Source organism: Aythya fuligula, chromosome 4 (assembly GCF_009819795.1).
Source record: "Aythya fuligula isolate bAytFul2 chromosome 4, bAytFul2.pri, whole genome shotgun sequence".
In the NCBI taxonomy this organism is placed as follows: domain Eukaryota; kingdom Metazoa; phylum Chordata; class Aves; order Anseriformes; family Anatidae; genus Aythya; species Aythya fuligula.
This window is the reverse complement of record NC_045562.1, coordinates 21,090,542-21,109,334: the sequence shown is the minus strand read 5'-3', so window position 1 is coordinate 21,109,334 and position 18,793 is coordinate 21,090,542. Positions and strand designations below refer to the sequence as shown.

The window sequence follows — 18,793 nt, the reverse complement described above, 5'->3', positions numbered from 1 at the left end:
GACCCAAGAAAACTGTGATAAGTAGTATGGGCTACAGTCAGATTGCATAATATTGACTTTTTAATGGAGTTCCCTGTAGTCTGTAGTGGAAGCCAACAAAAATAAACAGCAGTAGAAAGCCTGTCCATACTTGTTGGATAAACTCTGAGAGACCTCCTCTCTACCATTCGGTATTTTTTGGTAGTTCTGTTTCTTATCTGGATACCGGTGTATCAGTCATGTTTTGGGGTTTTTCAATCTTTTCTTACAATGAAAGTGCCTTTTTAAAGTGCAAGTGCTGTGACAAGTGTTGTTTTTATGACCCTTTGCAGACTGGATGCTAGTAGACATTTGAAAAATAGACAACATGAAACAAAAGCAGTGTGACTGCCTGTGCTCCAGCTGAATTTACTTGTGTAGTTTACCATACACTCTTTCCTTCCACAGGCATTTCCTATTCAAAACAGGAACAGGGACCACACCGCTGTTCAGTACTGCAACACCAGGGTACACAATGGCATCCGGCTCTGTTTATTCCCCTCCTACTCGGCCACTACCTAGGAACACTCTGTCCAGAAGTGCTTTTAAATTCAAGAAGTCTTCGAAGTACTGTAGCTGGAAATGTACTGCTCTCTGTGCTGTAGGGGTCTCAGTGCTGCTGGCAATACTGCTGTCCTACTTTATAGGTGAGTTCCTTTTTTTCATGATAACTGTCATCATAAATAGGGATGTCTGATGGACTGTAGATGTGCTGTCCCATCTCAACCTTCATTTATAACAGAATTTTTGGTAAAAGTAAAAACCACAACAATGACTTAATGAAAACGCCTAATTATTTTGAGATGATAGAAGATCTGAATACTTTGCAAGCACCCTGTGGCATGACAATGCATGAACTAATTTCAAAGAAGTATTCAAATTGCAATTAAGATACGTGGTGTCTAGTACTTACAAACATATATGCAAAATGCAGGCTATAAAGTCCTGTGACGTGAATATAGCTTCCAGCATATCCATGGTACTCTTCTCATTTTGCATGAAATGTAACTAATTGAGCATTTAGGAATTATAACTTATTTCATCATTATATACATGTATGTTTGTGTGTATAGCTAGTGCAAAAGTCTAATGTAGACTTTGATTGCAAGGTAGGGAAAATAAATGTCCAAAAGGACAACATGCAGAGGAGAAGAAGAGACTTCTTCCTCTCTCGTGGGGTGTTTGTTTTTAATTATTTACTGTTTTCTCTGTTTGTTAAATTTTGCCAACTTGAATTTTACATAGTTTCTTTTATTTCTTCTTCACTTTATTTAATTTCATAAATGCTTTTTCTAAATATCATATAATTTGAGGTTTAGGCAGTTAGTGGGGGAATCACTTGCCCATGACAAAAACATTATCGACTTCAGTGTGGGAACAGAACAGACTTATCATGTATATGTGCATAACTTCTTCCATGGCTTTGTCCAGATTACAGATTTTGTTACCTCTGAGTCCTTAAATGGTCTTCAAAGACTTTAAAAACACTGATTTGTTAATTAGAAGTTAAAATCAAAAATGAAAATTTAAGGGTCTGTTTTTTGTAAGGCATTGGTTGTGTTCCAATTCAGAGTCTTAAGAAGTCAAGAAAAGAAGAGGAAGGGGGGGAGTCAATCTCTCCTTCTCTCCCTCGTTTTAAAATCAGGTTAAATTAATAATAAAGCCTAGAAGGCCCTGTGATCCTTAAATCTTCATTGCCTTTGTTGAAACAGGCTTGCTACATTTCAATCCAAGGCAGAGCATAAGCTGTATAAAGCCTTTGAAGTAGTTCTTACTGGGCTGAAGCTCCTGTGAACAATGCAAGGAAGTGGGTTGCTGGGTAGCTGGAGAAATTCATCTCTGCACTGGCTAAGCAGAACCCCCAGAGCACCCTTTCCACCTCAGCTGTGAGCCCCAAAGAGCAAAATGCATGTGTACAAATGTAGGGCTTGCCACTGCTGCTCAGTCCATTGCATGCCTTGGATTTTTTTTAAGCAAATGTGCACAGCAGTATGAAGGTATAGTGTAGAGTTAAGCTTTGACACTGCATCTTTTTTAAAGTGGGATTCAAATAATCCCACTTATAAAATACAGTAATTGTGCTCAGTCTTCATAATATTGCCTCTTAAATCACTACAACCAAACATCTACTACTAAAAAAAATACATAAATATGAAAGAAGGAATTCAATATGAAGTATCGCTGTCAAGAACTGGGAAGAATAGCCATACAGATAGTAAAATATTGAAGACCTGATTGTGAACTGAGCTCTACACTTTGCTAGCCCGAATGAGCGAGACTACTTATGAATTTGAGGGGCACAAGAAGATAGCTGTACTGGATTATTTCTCCCGCAGGCACATTAAGAAATATAAGCATGTCTAATGTGCCTGTATTCCTGTGTTCAAGAAAAAGAACCAGGCTTTCCAGTGAGTGAGAGCTTTCAGCTCCACATATCATTTATTCACATACTCTGTAAAAAAAGAAAAAAAAAAAAGACAAATATAGCTGTACATTTCATGGGCACATGCCAGCTCATGTACTTGCTGAAATAAACAATGCACAAGGGCCTTCCTCTGCCCGTAGTCAATAGGGAGCTCTTTGCCTACTGGTGATATTACACATATTTCAGCTAGCTCAGCAATCTAAATGTAAAATCCAGCACTCAGGGATGCTCTCTAGAGAACTTGGGGTCCATAAAACCATGAATGGATTACACTCATTCATATATGTGGTTTTCCCATCTCTGCAGACATAATATCAGAAATACTCTCCATTTAATAGGCCATCTAAGTATAAATTGGTGGAAATCATTTATGTAAGATGGAAATAGTCCTTCGTCTTGGTTAAATATTTCATAGTGTAGGTATGAAAGAGGAATTGAAAGAGGAGGAAATTGATAATAAAATAAAACATTAGGAAGGGCTGTGGTATCGTGTGACCTCTAGCACTGTGTGACATGCCTCTAACACAGTGATCTGGCTTGTCTGCTGAGGCCTACAGCAGCTGAGGTGGCATGTCGCATCTGTGAAGCCAGTTTGAGACATGTTTTTGACTTCACAGGGAGACATTGCCACAAGCATTAAAACACTACAGCCGTTGCTGTAAAATATGCCAGTGCATATTGATAAGGAGCACGGTATGCCCCATGTCCACCGCGTGACTGTGGCAGCTGCAGGTCGAAGGCCTAACTGGATCACTCAAACAGGGACCAGTGATGTAACTGGGCCCTTCTTGGAAAGGGCAATGATCAACATGTCATGCCCACGCTTCCTTTAGTTGCAGTGGATATGGGGTAAAGAAAGTGACTACGGATCCCTTTGCTTAGACAACATAAGGCAGAAGAGGCAGTTTGCTGGACTTCATGTCTGCCTTTGCAGAACTGCGCAGTCAATTAGCCCCGCCAGTGGAGGGGAGCTACACCGAGTCCTGTCTGTCTTGCACTTCTTCCATCACTGTGACAGGAAAGACTCCTACATTTACAAAGTCTACAAAGAGAAGGTGAGAGTAGCAGATGTCAGCTCAGAAAGGGACCGCAGCAAGCGCTACGCTGTAAGGCCACTTAATGCAGTCTTGGAGGTCACAAGGAGTTGAAAACATTATTTTTGTCTAAAGAAAGGAAAGTCTCACTGCCAGCCTCCCTGCATACTCTTGACTTTTGAGCACTGGTGGTCTCTCAGCCATTTAAAATATTCAGAATGTTGAAACTTACCATTCCTGTCAATGAGACCTGCTAATTTTTAGAGAAAATAAATGTGAGTTGTGGAAAATGTTTATCTTCTTATTAAAGGGTTCATCTACTGTTAAACTATTGAGAAACAATGAGTTAAGCAAGAGAAACATGCAAGTAAGAAGTGCTTAACCAAGACATAGTACAGCATATATAGGAGAGTGGAGTTAAAAACCAGCTCCAGTTTAAAGTAAAGGATTCAACGAACATCTTCCTGAAATAGAGTATTATAAAGAAAGAGAATAAAGAATATAAACTGCTTAGTTTGGGGATTGAGATTACACTGGAATTTCTTTAAGCTGCTCATTTGGCTAACTGCTATTCATAATCAGATTTGCAACCAAGGAAGATGACTTTTTTTTTTTACAGCATGAACATTTTTTAGAAAACTTCAGAAATAACTCTTTTCTATTTCCCTGTTTGGAAGACTAGCAAGAACAGTCTTAAATTTAAGTCATGAAAGAGTAAGAAATATGACATTGCCTTAGCTTGACCTCTCTTTATATACACATGAATATTTTACCCAAACTTTGTACAGGCAGTCTGTGTGAGCCAGAAATAGAGTCCAACTTTACAACATGCAAGACAAAACAGAACTTTATCCTTTTTCTCCCTGTGACTTACCATCTCATTCAGCATCCATCTTTTGCAGTGAATGAATGCATGAAAAGTTTGGTAGAGCAAATGCTTAAGTGAAACATCAGAGTTGTGTATGTAATGACCAGTATGTACCTGCCAATTCTAGCTTTTGGATCTTCTATCCACTCTCTTTGTTACTAAAGGGAGCAGTTTGTTGTTCTTGGATGTGTGTTCTTTTAACTGAAGAGTCCCCTGTTCAGTTACAGAGAACTGTATCAGTTGTTTTCAGTATGTTGTTGCATAGCATAGGTTCTGACCAGCTACATTAAAGGAATAATTGGTACAGTACTAATTACTTTTTCGTTAGTGCAGATTCACAGTAGATGAAATTAATGAGAATTTGGGATATCAGTGCCCCTCTTTCTAGCCAGGGAATTGCTTTGGCAACAGGTTTTCCATTGCCAGTGGCATTGTCTTGACATTAGCTAAGTTGATACAAGAGGTTAGTGCCATTTTCACTTGCATGGGGACCCAACAGGCAAGTGGTTTTCCTCAGTCAGTGCTGGAATTACACAGTGCCAGATTCAATCAACAGAGTTTGGAGAGTTGTACACTAAATGATCCCATGCATCTGTCATTAATGTTGTCCTATGGCTACTAAATAGGTTTCTATTAACATAAAATATTACTTCAATACGTGGTGAGAGACCTGACCTGTTCAGTCCACATCTGCTGTTCTGACTTCTTAACAGCAGTCTGTTTGTATCTTACGAGCATTTTGTGTTCTGTGTATTTCAGAATTGATTGCTGTGCTAGCATTACCTCTGCAGCCAGTGGTCAGGAGAAGAATGTATGGCAGCTAGTTATTCTCGGTGATAAAGATTTAAATATCAGTGGTAACTTAAGGACATCTCTTTAAAAAAATTGAACTTTATTTAATTGAAATGGCCACAGGACTACTTTTATCACTCCTGTTCCCCATGAGCAGTTAAGTAAATCCATTTTGGACAGAAAAGAAAGCTTACTTCTAGATTTAACAACTGAAACATCTTCTGGGACAACATATATTGTAGTTTATATTTCATGCTATGAGAACCAGTAGAAAAGTCACTGTTATGCTGTGATTCAGGGATGACCACACAGTCATAATCCAAAGTGGAAATGAAATATGAACAAAAAAGAGATACCAGACTAGAAAGCCATGTTTGATAATCACTGATAATACATTCTTTCTACATTTATATAAAAATAGACATTGTGCTTATTCTGTTATATTGTACATTCAGGTTTTTTTTTCTCAGTCTGAAAGTTGTTATTGCTTTATCATCATCTGAAGATATGCAAGCTGAAAATTTATCCACTAATAAATTTCTAATAATTAACTTCCATCAACAACTATCTTCAGAGTCTGAGAGAAGAACTTGTTGAGAGTAAGAACAGAGCAACTTAATGGAAGAGTTTTTACGGTAGAGGTAGGTGGACAGAAAAGATAGCAAACAAGTTTTGTCATTAGAGGAGAGTGTCACAGAAAGATTCAGGGTATAAAAATTACAGCTGACGGCCAATTAACTTCCTTGCAGGCAAGTTTTAAGTAATCCTGAAAAATTTAGAAAATTGTCTGTTTCTGCAGACTGAGGTTAACTTTCCATCTCTCCAGTGCTGTTCCCAAGTTTGTTGTCTGTGGTTCACCCGCGTTACTGAAGATTTAGTGTGACAGCTGCTGGCATTCACATCTACTCACAGATTGCAGAGGACCAGATGCCTTTCCTGTTGGGCTCAGTGGCAGAAGTCATAGTAGCGCAGAAGCACCCTCCTTAGAATTAATGGACAGTTAGTCATGACGGTTACAGAACTGGATTTTCGTGATTAAAACGATGACTAAATATACCTGTAGTCAAAAGGAATCTATCTTACTTTATCAGTAAAGAACAACATAATACGTCTTTTTGATTGCAATGCCAAGTTAACATTATGCTGCTGTTCGTAAAGCTCAATTACTGCCAGGAATGACGAAAACAACTTAATTAATAATGCCATTTAAATAGAATTTTTATTACGATACCCAGCATAGGTATTGTAATTAACAGGCATGAGGGAGAATATAGTTACGTTGCCATTAATCAGCTTTACTTTCATTATGTGTTTATAGAAACTCTTTTTCTCTTTGACCTGCATTTAATTTTGAGTATTGTAATGCTATTGTCACTGAGAGCTTTATCAAGAACTATTGTATTTCCAGCAGGGTGCCTGCATTCTCTGCCCACTCTGCTACCTAGGTTGTGCTTGGACCTTGGTTATGAGTAATGCTTCACTGAGGTGTGTGGGTTGGAAATATGTTCCCTGTCTGCAGCAATGTGGCAGATTTTCACAGTTAGCCAGGTTTATGCTCCTACTGCATTTCTCATTGCATCAAATCAGAGATGCTGAGGAAGACTAATACCTGTGTATATCACTGATTCTAAAAGGGTCTCTTCCAACCTAGAAATTCTGTGATTCTGTGTGAAGGTACTTTTGGAAGGAAGGTACATAGCTCCTTGCCTAAGTCACAGACAACAACTCATCTGAACAGTCCTTCAGGCTTTTAAGGAAGGCTTTGGGTGTCTCTTGTGCTTTTGGAGGCAGCAGCAGTGCTCCATGTGAGGCTTTTCTTTCCAAGCTAGAGATTTCCAGTATCACTTCCATCTTGAATTGTCTGACTCTCAAATTAAAAAGCTGCAAAGCTGTGGATTAAGTACGTAGCAGTGTTTTCCTTCTGTCCAGAATGGATGTTTACCTTTCTCTCTCAGCTCCAAATGTCACAGGCAGCAATTGCACTGGTGACAATGCCACGTGGGGGCTGTAAGGCCCAGCTTCCCCATTGAGTGTGGCTCTGCTGTGTGCTGGTCAAAATCTGTGGGCCTGCTGTTTTACAAAGTCGTGCTGGATGTTGTTCTGGAAGGACAGAGTAGTAGATATCCCATAGAAATATAAGGCAGGACCAAAGGGTGTGCGTAGCCTCTGCTGCTGGACCTGTAGTGGGGGGTTATATACGCATATACCTGGTGAACACACAGTTACAGAGCAGGTAGAAACCACCTCCTGAAATTGCTGAAGGATTTTGGTATCCTGAATGGACCTTAGGAAAGTCTCTTATGTCTGAAATACCAATCTCCAAGTTGCATTTCAGTACTTTATAATCTTCAAAAACAGTACTATAAAAGCCAGATAATTAGTGTTTGTAGGCCATACTTCAGTAATATCAGGGCAATCAACTCCTTTCACTCACTTCTGACCTGTTCTTTATAAATGACATTCTTCAGATATGCACGACTGTCCATACTATTCTGATGCTTTATCGTAAAGCTTAATATTAGTGCTAGTAATTCCATGATTTTCTGCATTGCAGTGATGTTCAGCTTTATCTAATATGAAATAATTTTTCCCTTGGTATCTCATAGCCATGGCTTTTAGATTCTGCACAATGTTCATACAAATACAAAGAGCAGGCATTGCTGATGAGCTAGCTATGCCTCCTTAGTGTGGAAATATTTATAAACAATAAAGTAGTTTCTTATGTTTGCCACATTCTTTCAAACCTGGGAGACAAAGAATGACTAGTCAGAAAATGAATAAGTTATGCTTCACCACCTTGTCAGGGGTGATCAGGCTGAAAATGCTTGTAACATCTTTCATTGAAATTGCACTAAAACTAAATGTGTTGAACATCTATGTGTTAAAGCATGAACATTAAATGTACTTTTTTGTTTCTAGTAAGAATTCCATTATGGATAATGCCTTTAGTTGATGCTTTTTAAGCAAAGATTTTGCCACTGTGTTTCAGGCTAAGTGCAAAGCATAATATAATATTTACTGTTTCAGGAGTGCACAGTATTAATATTTGATTGGTGTTGTGGATGTCACATGCTGTTATTGTTAGTGACACTGAAAGTAAAACACTTACTGAGAAAGATAATCCTCACACAGAAGGATGTAGGAACATGTAATTGGCAGTCAGGAGGTTAAAAGAGACTTGACAAGATTTTGAGGGATTAAAAGTTAATCTGGCAAGGAGAATACCCACCTCTGCTCCCAAAAAGGCTTGTGTTTTAATTATGATTTGTCACAAGGTTTTTGGCAATAGGCCTGTCACTCTTCCACTTTTGCCCAGTGGAGCGAATTGAAACTCAGTAATCCTGGCAACATAAGGTGTAGTGATAAACCGAAAGGTGACATGATGTCATTGTCCGTAGGGCCCACATTGTGTTATTTTGCTGTCGTGCTGTAGTGCAGTATGGTGCTTTTTCAAAATCTGGATGGTGTTTCCAAGAATACTGAAATGTCTCACAAGCACATCATTGTGGAGATGGGGGCCCTTCTGCACTCCTCCTATAGTCTTCTGGCAGACCCACAAACAGTAGCATTTTTTCAGTCTAATTATGAGTATTTCAGAAATGTGGTTAAATTATACTAGCTACTCTTTTGGATAAACAGGCTTAGAGCAGTTCAGAGATGTAATTCCTGTTTTATCAATGGTGGTGAACGTGTGCTATATTTTAATAGTATGTGAGCATATGTAGTACTTCAAATTTATGCTTATGTTTAAGACATTTTTCAAAGCAGAGATGAAATTACTTGGATGATTTAAGTTGTTTGTGGACATAAGATTACAGACCTCTTTTCTTTCCTGGTAGTTCCCATTAATTTATGATTTGTATTAGTGAAGAAAAAAGCCAGCCCTTAGAGATGTGCTATCCACTGTGATATCAGAATTAATAATACCTGTGTTAAAGTTGTAGTTTCCTGTATAAATTATAAAATTTCTGTAAATTGCTTCTCTTCTATAAATTGCAATCCTTTCTTGCATTTTTTCTGTGAGGAAAACTGCTTGTTCTGTTTTGAATGCTTTAAAAAAAAATCATGCTGGTAAAATGCCTGATTTAGATGAGATTTTTTGTAAACCTCTCCATACACAAGCACTTTAGAATAAAAGGTCAAGTACATATGTCCAAACTTGCTGCGAGCAATCTCCTTTGATGTTACATTTATGACTGGGATGGCAAGTACACACGGCTTTTACACAGGTGTAATTCCCCCACTGCAGTGATTAATTATGGATGCAATAGAGGCGGCCTCTGAAGTAGGCAGGAACCTTTAAATATGAGATTCTTCATTTTCACATGGATGCCATTTCAGAAGACTTCACTCACAAAAACACAACAAAACCAAAAGAAGGTCTTCTCTTAGCAATCACCACCTATAACAACACCTGTAATTTTACAATTCAAGAAAAGGAAAAGTGTTCAGATTATGTGGATGTGTGCATTTGAAATGCTCAATTTCCCTCAATAATAAAACCAAGCAAACAACCAAGAAAGAAGGTTTTTGCCAAAACATGATGAAACAGAATTACACAAAATCATCTCTTCTAATATCTCTACAGGAGGAATATGGGGCGGGCAGTGGGGGGGTTGGTTAGGTATGATGGATGAATTGGGAAATTCATCCATGGGAAAGATAATTCAGCCATTGGGAAAGATAATTAGCTCCATGAGCCTTTAAGGCAAGAAACAGATATGTTTCCGATGTTTTTAATGAAAAATATTTCTGATTTTACATTATTATGGTACAGGAAGACCGTTATTATTATTTAATTAAAACTTAATTTGAAATTGCAAAAACAAGAGCCAGATGCATATTGTTAACACCCTTTGCCAACCAGTCATGTATTTGAGTTTCAAAAGGTGTGTAACACAATAACTTGCTATGATACATTTATCTTCACTTGTGAAAGCTTCAAACTCATCTGCTGTTCATCTTCTCTTTCATCTTTGAAATGCCAAGTTTCACAGCAGCTTTTATTGAAGCATTTTTTGTTAGGCAGTGGATCTGCATTTGACTCCAAAACTTTTCACATTGACAAGTAATAGCTCTTCAGATTTTCAACTTATTTTTCAGGTTTTCAGTCTCCAGCAGCTTCTTTCTGTGTTTCTTGTCTATTAGTAATCTCAAGAAGAGGTAATGATGTGCAGGTATCCACAAGTTTGAAAATGAGAAATTGAATCCTTCTTGTTATTTCAATTCACCTGGAGCCAAGACTAGATAATTTTAAAACACATCCTTATCGCTGATCCAGTATATTTTCATACGGTAGCAAGAGTAGTCAGTGCTCTTGATCAATCTTAGTGCTGCTCCAGAGCTAAGACTGCCTGTTCTTAATATCACCTGTGAGGTTTTATAGTTCATTGCCTTAGCAGATTTTATTTGGTGGGGGCTGGGGGAATGTTTAATGTGAAACTAATTCTAACTTGTTTTTTCCCAGGGTTTACATAACTATTAAAAAAAAAAGTGCAAAGTGGCTTACAAGGCACAATTCACTGGCCTTACAAACAATTAACAGTAGGGTTGTCTTTATGTCATAGGTTTCTTTCATAACTCATATAAGATAAATTAATTTTTCTGTTTTCTTTTTATTAGTAGTATTTTTCATGTGCTTAGAGTGCATCTTTGCTCACAGGAATAGTTTCATAAAAGCCATGTCTCACTTCAGTGAAGCCTCCAGAGGAACTATAGTCATGGTGTGTTATTGCAATCCACATAAAACACATTAATGACAATAAAATAAAGCATGCTCCATCTAGTAGCCAGTCCCTCCTGTGCCCTTACTCCTTTCTCTGGCCCAGAGACAGCGCTACTTACCCAGTCATGATTCCTGGTGGTATAGTGAGGAGCTATATTTCTTATATATATTGCCACAAGGAACCGAGCTTAAACCTGAGGGTGATGGACAGGTTTCAGTAGGAGCATGATTGAAATTCCTGAACTGACTTAAATCTTGAAACTTTTTTGAACCAAGGATTTGCACAAGTTTGTTAGCATGTACAAATAGATAGCTAGTAGCTTACAAGTTTATAGTGGATGTGTTTTGTAAAAAGATCTCTTCAGTGCTAAACTCAGTGTGTTCGTTTTGTGTGTGTTTTTGGTTTTGTGGTTTTGTTTTTTTTTAATATGAAATTAAGTGGAAATTGCATGGTTGCAAATTAATCTGCATGTAGTGTTTGGTTTATGCAGCTACACAGTTGTACAGTTCCGATAGGTGAGTGATACTTATCTAGCATAGATGTAAGTCACTTTAAAGGAATTGTTGTAAAGAGGTTACAGGTTATTTTGTTGTGGCTTCAATCACCTACCTTTGATCTATAAGTGGACAGCTGTAATTGTGATATCATGAAGCCTAACAACAGCAAAGGATGAGAAAACCTATATGTTGACTTGCACAATTGACTTGCATATGATCTCAGCGGGAAATTCTAAACAAAAGCTAATTTATGGAAAAATATGTATTTCTAATCACAGTTTAGCTCTGCGGGGTTCCAAATAACACACTACAATCTCTACATGCAGATGCTTTCATCTTACATTCCAAATTTGGTGACATTCCAAAAGTTCTTATCAAACCTTATTATCATCTTTTATTAAATCTTATTACATTTCTCCTTATTGCATGTTTGCTGTAATATTCTGTCATTCTTAATATGGAATAAAAAAGCTTTGATCTTTGTTAGACAGTCATGAGATGGAAATACGCAACACAAGTGTTTAACTCTATGCTATAAAATCCCAGCTTGGCGCGTCCTTTGAACATCCCAGTAATTGGCCTCTGTTTCTTTTTCCTTTGGTTCTTAAATCTTTTCATCAGACTGCACTTCTCTATGCCATCAACATGCAAATAGGTTATGCATGATCATATAGTGCCATTTCATTATTATTATTATTATATCCCTCGAGAGATTTGGTAGTGGAGGGTTTGGTAATAAATAAAGCTTTTGAACTATAAAAATGCTTGGACCCATTCATTGATTCTCTTGCCTAAGTAAGATGTTTCCATCGGATGTTGAGACATTACGTTGGTACTGCTTTTCTTAACACTGCTGTTTTATGAGGGCTGCCATCTAAAGGATGTCACCCTGAGCAAGAGTTGGAGCTATAGAAACAAAATAAAATAGATAAGAACAAACTGAGTTAAAGGAGGAAAAGGAAGGAGTTAAAGCCTGAGAAGGAAGAGAGTAAAGAAATGCCTGAAGGAATACAGAGAAGTAATTATCCTGCAGTCTTAACCCTGTCTTGAAAAGTGTAAATCAGGGGATTTTTTTTTTTTCCAAAATGCTTGACAAGGAAATCATTGATTATGACTTTATTAGATAGAAACCCCAAATTTATGGAATGTTTTTCATGCCCTTCTGTGAACTAAGAGAGACAAAACAGCCCTTGTCTCAAAGGAGTCAGCAATCTAATGTGCACTTCCCCATCAGTTCTGTACCTGTAATGACTTTCACCATCTTGTTAACTGTGAACAGCGTTATCTGGAAGAAAAAAAAATGTTCAGGAGAAGGCCCAGGATAATACTAACAGCTATTTAGGTAATACTGAAGACTATTACGTATCAGAGAATGTTGGATGATCATCAGAATAAATGGTAAATGTGAAACAAGCTGTAACAAATACACGCTATTTAAATAAGTGGCTACTGAATAATGATCTTTGTCTCTCTTGTAAGAAATCTGGATTCTCCCTTAAGCTTTGAATGTGCCTCACATAATGCTGTTGACAGAATTAGACCATTGTTATATAAAAGTCACTGGCTTGACAACTAAAACGAGACATCTAGACACACAAGTTTACAGAGGAATAAACATTCCACTTCTTGGTGAACATGGTAAAAATAGTTACACTGAGATCACTGCACATCTTTCTTAACATTTTGAATGCAACTGTACTTTAAAACAGCATCTTTGATTGGTGGTTGAGGAAACTAAGTTTATCCATAGCAGATACCTGGCACTTATTTGGTGCCATATTTCTTATAGACAATTTTTTGTGATGTGGTTTGCAAATATTTTATTAAAAGGTTCCGAGAAAAAAAAGAAGAATGGAGGGTATAAGTTGATTTTACTGTTTTCCCTGCAAAAAATTCAATGGACCCATTCAATAGTTAAGGATAAGAGGAAAGTGATCACAATTCTTCAGTTAATGTATTCATCTTGATAGGCATCACTAAGTTTTCTTATAACGTTGTACCAAATACTTTACATTCAGAATACAGGTTCAGAAACTTTAATGAATATGTGATGCTCCCATTGGCTAACCTTTTGAAGAGTCTTAAAATGCACTTTCAAGTTATTTTAAATTTAGAAATAACAGGCTTTTTGTTGATTTGAGAAAGACAGTAATAAATAAAGAACTTGTCTTTATAACTTGTAATTCACTTATTTAAAATTTTAATTTACTATTTTAATTGACTATTTGATCTGCAGCAACATCCAAGGCATCCTATTATCTTAGGAAAGAGGAAATGAATGCAAATCACTGACAGTTGATTTGCACATCTTCTGGTCCACTCCAGGTCCTTCAGAATAAAATAGATTCAGACTCTAATTATAGCTGCAAGAAAAATATATGGGAGATAATTTTAAAAACCACTTCAGTGTTCAAATATTTCATTTGAAAATGTATTGCCAACAGGGAGATGAACTAGAAGATAATCCTTCAACAAGATTGAGCAATAATTGCAATTTGCTTAGTTTAAATTATAATCTTTTTGCATTGCTTTAAATATAAATGATATTCACTTTTCCTTATGTGCAAGTGTGCATATATATTATTCTATTAATTCTAGGGAAGCAATTTAGTAAACCATAGTTTGAAAGCACTAGCACCCAGAAATCCACAGAAGTTACAGACCTGGAAGATATGTTCAATATCTTAGCAAGACGTTCATCTTCAAGTACAGCTTCATGAATAATAAGAGTTGATTAACATACCTTGTAAAATGCATGGCAGAGGCAAGGAGGGTCACCAACAATGCTTGGCTCCTTCCTCTTGCCAACTTTCCCCACAGTGTTAAGTATTTTATGTTTATAGAACATAGTCCACAGGTCTTATCTCCAGAGATCTTGGGGAGATGCTTGCTACTTTGAGATAGCTGATATTTTTTTTTTTTCTACTGTCTAGTGTTAATTTTTCATCTGTTGTAAGAAGAGTTGGAGGAGTACTGGAAGTCTGTTTCCCAATTCAGGCAACTCTGTTTCTTTCTACTTAAAAGGATCTACCTGTCTGTGAAATTCCTGCTCCCCTGAAGTGCGCTGTCCCCTTCAGAATTCTTGCTCTGCAGAAGACAGATTTACCAAATGCATAATGTCACCTGTTGGGTTACTGGCACAACAAGCCAGTTCTTAGAGACTTCATGCTCAAACTCTCATTACCTATCCAGTTGCTGGAGGGCTACTTCAGTGAATAAAGACTCTGCTTATATGCATACAGTTTTGCTTATTCATCCTTACCACCTGCATGTTTAATACTTAACACTCGCACAGCTTATCGGGTGTTTGCTGTGCCCTTTGTTTTTCATGAGCCTGACTGTCAATCACAGTATGTTAAAAACAGATGTGGTTGATGCTGATGACTTATTAGAGACACCCTTGAATTTTGACCAGACCAATAGATAAGTTACTTTGTTTTTTTTTACTGCATAGTATGTATACTCATATCTGTGTCCAGACTTTTTCTGTTTAGAGCTCTCCAGTACAAATGACAACTGCTGCAGCCCAGATACTGGAGGTGGCTGACACCTGTCTAATTTCTCTACCAACTAGCTGTCCCTATCCTCTTACTGTTTGAGCGTTCTTCTGTTACAATTCTCTTCTCTGCCTGTCATAACTTTGGCAGAAGAGGCCTTTGAGCCAGTGAGCAAGACAGGGAAGGGAAAGCACTGCCCAAGCTGAGGATTTGTCAACTCTCACCATTCTTCTCTCACACGGTTACACAGTTATCTATCTCTCCTACCATCTGCTAATAAAAACACTGATTTCTTTTTGGCTTACTGTAGAAAGTTTTGAAGACGGTTTTGAAGTGATAATACAGTGTATTTGCTCAAGAACAAGTTTGTTTTAAAGAGTGAAAGAAAGAATGAAATAAGTACAGCAATACTTGTTTGAGAAATGAGCATACAAGGTAAATAGGCTAGCAGCCTAAAATGAATGAAAGGGCCTGATAGAGCAGCTTCTTTTTCCTGAAACAGATTATCGTAAAATGTTTTATAGAAGTGTAAACAAGTAATTTTTTTTCAAACATTTGCTATGAAATATATACTTCATTGCTTTTTTAATTATTAAGCGGAAATGAAGACTCTGTAGGCTGCTTTCAAACCAAAATAACTAGAATTTGATTATAGAGATTGAAAGGTAAGACCAACCAAGCTTGAAAAAGTAGTTTAAGGTGCTTTAGAAACCCTTCAGTGAACTGCATGGTGACAGATGGTAAGATTACTTGATACCATCAACAAAAATGCTGTTTTTTACAGGCTACTGTAGGTATAAATGCACTTCTTTAATCTGAGCTCTGAATCTTTTGAGTATCCCAGTCCATTTGGCATGTAGGCCATGTGCTGCTTTGAAGGCGTATAAAGGGAAGAAGAAAAACCAAATTGTTACTGTGGTTATTGCTCATATGTTTAAGGTTTGCTCTGGAGAATTCAGCTGTATCCACCACCACAGGCACTGTGTTCATGTAAAGATACACGCAGACCCCAGGGGCCTTTCTCCTAATGCCTCTCCTTCCCACCCTGCTGAAGGGAACATAGTCTTCACCATTTAAACTATCACTGTGCTCTAAAGGCTGATCGTAAAGCTGATAACCTGGCCAGTAGCAGTACAAATACCGCCGTAAGCAAGTTTGTCAGTCCTAAGGTAAGATACTGTCTCAACACCTGCAAGTAAAAAAGCCCTGTTGGTGGTAGCTAGAGATAACTTCACAGAATGGAGATGTGGACTGAACAGGCAGAAGAAGCAGAGGATATCATCGTCTATTTCTGTGCTTAAGAAGTCACCCTGATCCTCAATAGGGGCAGTCTTCCCTGTCTTGATACAAGTAAAAGGAGGTTTTTGCTAGGGTTTGTTGGCACGTGTGATTGTGACAACCCATGTTTTCACCCTTTCACTGAGGGTTCATCCCTTCTTGCAGCTGTGGGTTATTTGGACTAAATTGTTATGGTCTGTGACCACAACCATCACAAGCTGTGTGCCTCCTCGTTAGAGACATCTGCCATTCTCAGACAAGTCCTTGCTGCCATCAAAGATGTGCCAATACTGAAAGATGTTACAGTGTTAGTACCCTCACTGATTTGGCAGCCTAATTACAGGCTCAGAACTTGGTACTCTAGGAAGGATCTGCTGTGTTCACTGTCATTGTCCAACACCAAAAAAATGCCAAATTTAATGAGAATAAATCAGAACTGACAGCCAATATCTAATCCAAAATCAATAAACTGCTTTACATTAGATTTGCAACTAAGATAGCAGCTGGCAAATGAGAAATACATTCCTCCTTAACTTTGCTTCATATAACACATTCTTTATTGAAAGAAGTGGATTTACTATTTCTCTGAATATAACAGAAAAAAAAAATCTTCAGAAATAGTGGAGAATGGATTGAACTCTTACATCCGCCTCCCAAAGATGCAAGAAAGTCTTCATCCTTTTCTAGACTTGAGGAGACCAAATAAGGATGTACACCCCTGCAGGCTGCGTGCATCATTCCACCTCTGCAAATTCAGAACTGGTTCATTACATTTGACTTGAGAATCTTTGACTTCCCACTGAGCTGTGCTCTCAGTATAGAGTTACCAGTACCAGGTGCTGTTTATCAGTCATTTAGGCATCAGGAATTTTTAGAAGGTGCCTTCAGAAGCTATCCTTGTAACAATAAGAGCTTAAAGTTTACCATTGTTTAGATGGCTGCCTGAGAAGAGAACAATCTTAATGTAAAACAAGGAAGAGTAAACTATACACTGATAAAATAGTGCCAGAATTTGTCCTAACCTGCCAGTTTACCTGCATTTTTAAAGCTTGACGTCTCTGAGGCAATGGTGCTTTATTTTTTGGTCCTGTATCCATAGGCCTATTTTTGTCATGTTGTTCCCGTATGTCTGTAGCAAAATGAGACTTCTCTGAATTCCATAGTACTTTCTCAAAGGGATTAGATAGTTGAATTATATAGTGTGTTTGCAGACACGGTAAGTTTTGGGTTGTCATTAGAGCTCTCAAACAACATCTTTGGTCTGCTTCAAAAAATATTCCAGTATTAAAAATTTGTGAAACTGCTGCAGGTATCATTCTCTTCCTTTTTATTAAATGTTGTTTACTGAGCTTGGTGCAAGTTCAGTGTCAAAGTTGAGAGAACAATAGTGTTCTTGAGAGAGACAACTATTACCATCTTCGACAGGCAGCTACAGTGGGATACACATCAGCACAAACACAAAGAAAAGGTAATTGTCACTTACCTTGTAGTAACTATGATTCTTTGAGATGTAATCAATATAGATCCCACAGTTCTTGCCTTTGAAGACTTCAAATTCCAGCTGTTTTGAATTATGAGGGAATGGCTAGAAGGTCATGTCAGATTTTCCCCTTCTGACCTCCCAGCGAAGCATGAAGAGGTACAGGGCACGTACACAGTACCAGCAGAAAGAGCTGTTAGTGATGTTCCGAGCTCATGTGCTTGGAAGGGGTGCACTTCTGGAGAAAGCTATTTCAAAATAGATGCCTTTTTGTTTGTTTGTTTGTTTGCCTCCTGTGAAGTATTAAAAGTGATAAGAATCCAGCAAAGTTAGGAGAGGTGATTTAGTTCTCCAAGAAATATACTGAGTTTGAATCATGAAATATTTAGCTATTTGCAGTCTTTCATTGCTGCCAGTGAAGTGAACTGATATAACAGATAGTAGAATCTGACCCTAGAGACTTTGATGAAATATATTTAAACAGGTAAATTCATTAGATGATTAATGCAAAAATAAGAATTTCAGCTGAAGGAGGGACAAAATAATAATGGTTAATTCTAGCAACGTGCCAGAAATGGTGGTGGTCAGATTTGTGTTTTAACAAGAGGTGGGAGGGGAAAAAAGAAATAAGGTTTTAGGGTCAGGGAACATTCTACATTATCAGACTTTGACAGGCAATTTAAGGTCTGAGAAAGAAGAGTAATAGTGGAGTCAGAGACTTGGAACAAAGAGAATATGTCATCTCTAGTGGGGATTTCAGTCTTTGAAGCATTCAGTAATAGGTCTTCGGTTGCATTCTGTGGTTTTTTTTTTTGTTTGTTTTGTTAGTGCTGAGCTTAAGGCAAAGACCTGGCAGAGAGGGTCTTAATTCTGCAGTGTTTGCTGTCTCCCTAACTAAACTTACACTGCAGTCTGTTTGTCTTAAGTAAGGGTTGCCATGGTCAATACAGAGAGATTGAAAGATTAGAGATGAAACCAAATAGAATGAAGAATTGCTTATCATTAGGATAGAAGGAATGAGTAACATCGACTATAGCAGTGATCTATTCCAGGGACAGAAGGAGGAGAAGAAACAAGATGCTCTGAATCATCTTCCTTGTATTCAGCACTAATAGTTAAAATACATCATTACAGAAGAATTTTCCAGTGTATTTTTATTCCTCAGTAGCACCAAAATA

The 18,793-nt window shown here is 37.6% G+C and overlaps 1 protein-coding gene across 15 annotated transcripts in view; it reads left to right on the top strand.

Moving 5' to 3' along the window:
- The window catches only part of TENM3 (teneurin transmembrane protein 3), a 416,659-nt gene that overhangs the window by 299,057 nt on the left and 98,809 nt on the right, over positions 1–18,793 (top strand). For all 15 annotated transcript variants that reach the window (XM_032186162.1, XM_032186160.1, XM_032186159.1 and 12 more), the window contains one exon: positions 427–665. In XM_032186162.1, the coding sequence (XP_032042053.1) occupies positions 427–665 (239 nt within the window). The remainder of the gene's footprint in view (positions 1–426; positions 666–18,793) is intronic.